This window comes from Morone saxatilis, unplaced genomic scaffold (genome assembly GCF_004916995.1).
Source record: "Morone saxatilis isolate NCDOM2014 unplaced genomic scaffold, NCSU_SB_2.0 Contig18, whole genome shotgun sequence".
NCBI lineage: Eukaryota > Metazoa > Chordata > Actinopteri > Moronidae > Morone > Morone saxatilis.
The window spans coordinates 9,403,727-9,404,010 of record NW_023339740.1 but is presented as its reverse complement, the minus strand read 5'-3'; the positions used below and the strand labels follow the sequence as shown (position 1 = coordinate 9,404,010).

General features: G+C 50.0%; 1 protein-coding gene across 1 annotated transcript in view; it reads left to right on the top strand.

Moving 5' to 3' along the window:
* LOC118328241 (RNA-binding protein Musashi homolog 1-like) overlaps positions 1-278 on the top strand; it is a 21,302-nt gene extending 21,024 nt beyond the window's left edge. Inside the window, exon 14 of the mRNA XM_035661868.1 lies at positions 1-278. Within this exon, the coding sequence (XP_035517761.1) occupies positions 1-22 (22 nt within the window). The 3' untranslated portion in view covers positions 23-278.
* Positions 279-284: the final 6 nt, after the last annotated feature.

Sequence of the window (284 nt, the reverse complement as noted above, 5' to 3'; positions counted from 1 at the left end):
GTTCACTAATGGCTACCACTGAGAAGACTCAGGTCACTGAAGATGGGAGGGCTTCTCCTCTGCTGATGAGCCAATCAAAATGCTGGCTGCCCACTGATGGTACAACCTGATTGGCCGGCCACAGGCTCTACCGGGATCTCCTGGCTCCCTGTGGCTCCACCCACCGACTGAATATCTTTTTAAAATCCTGAACTCTTTTGCTGTACTAATCTCACTTCAACATAACATCCCCGTCTCTCTCCTCTTTTGTCCTCATGTAGTCTAATAACTAGGTCTCCCCCTCC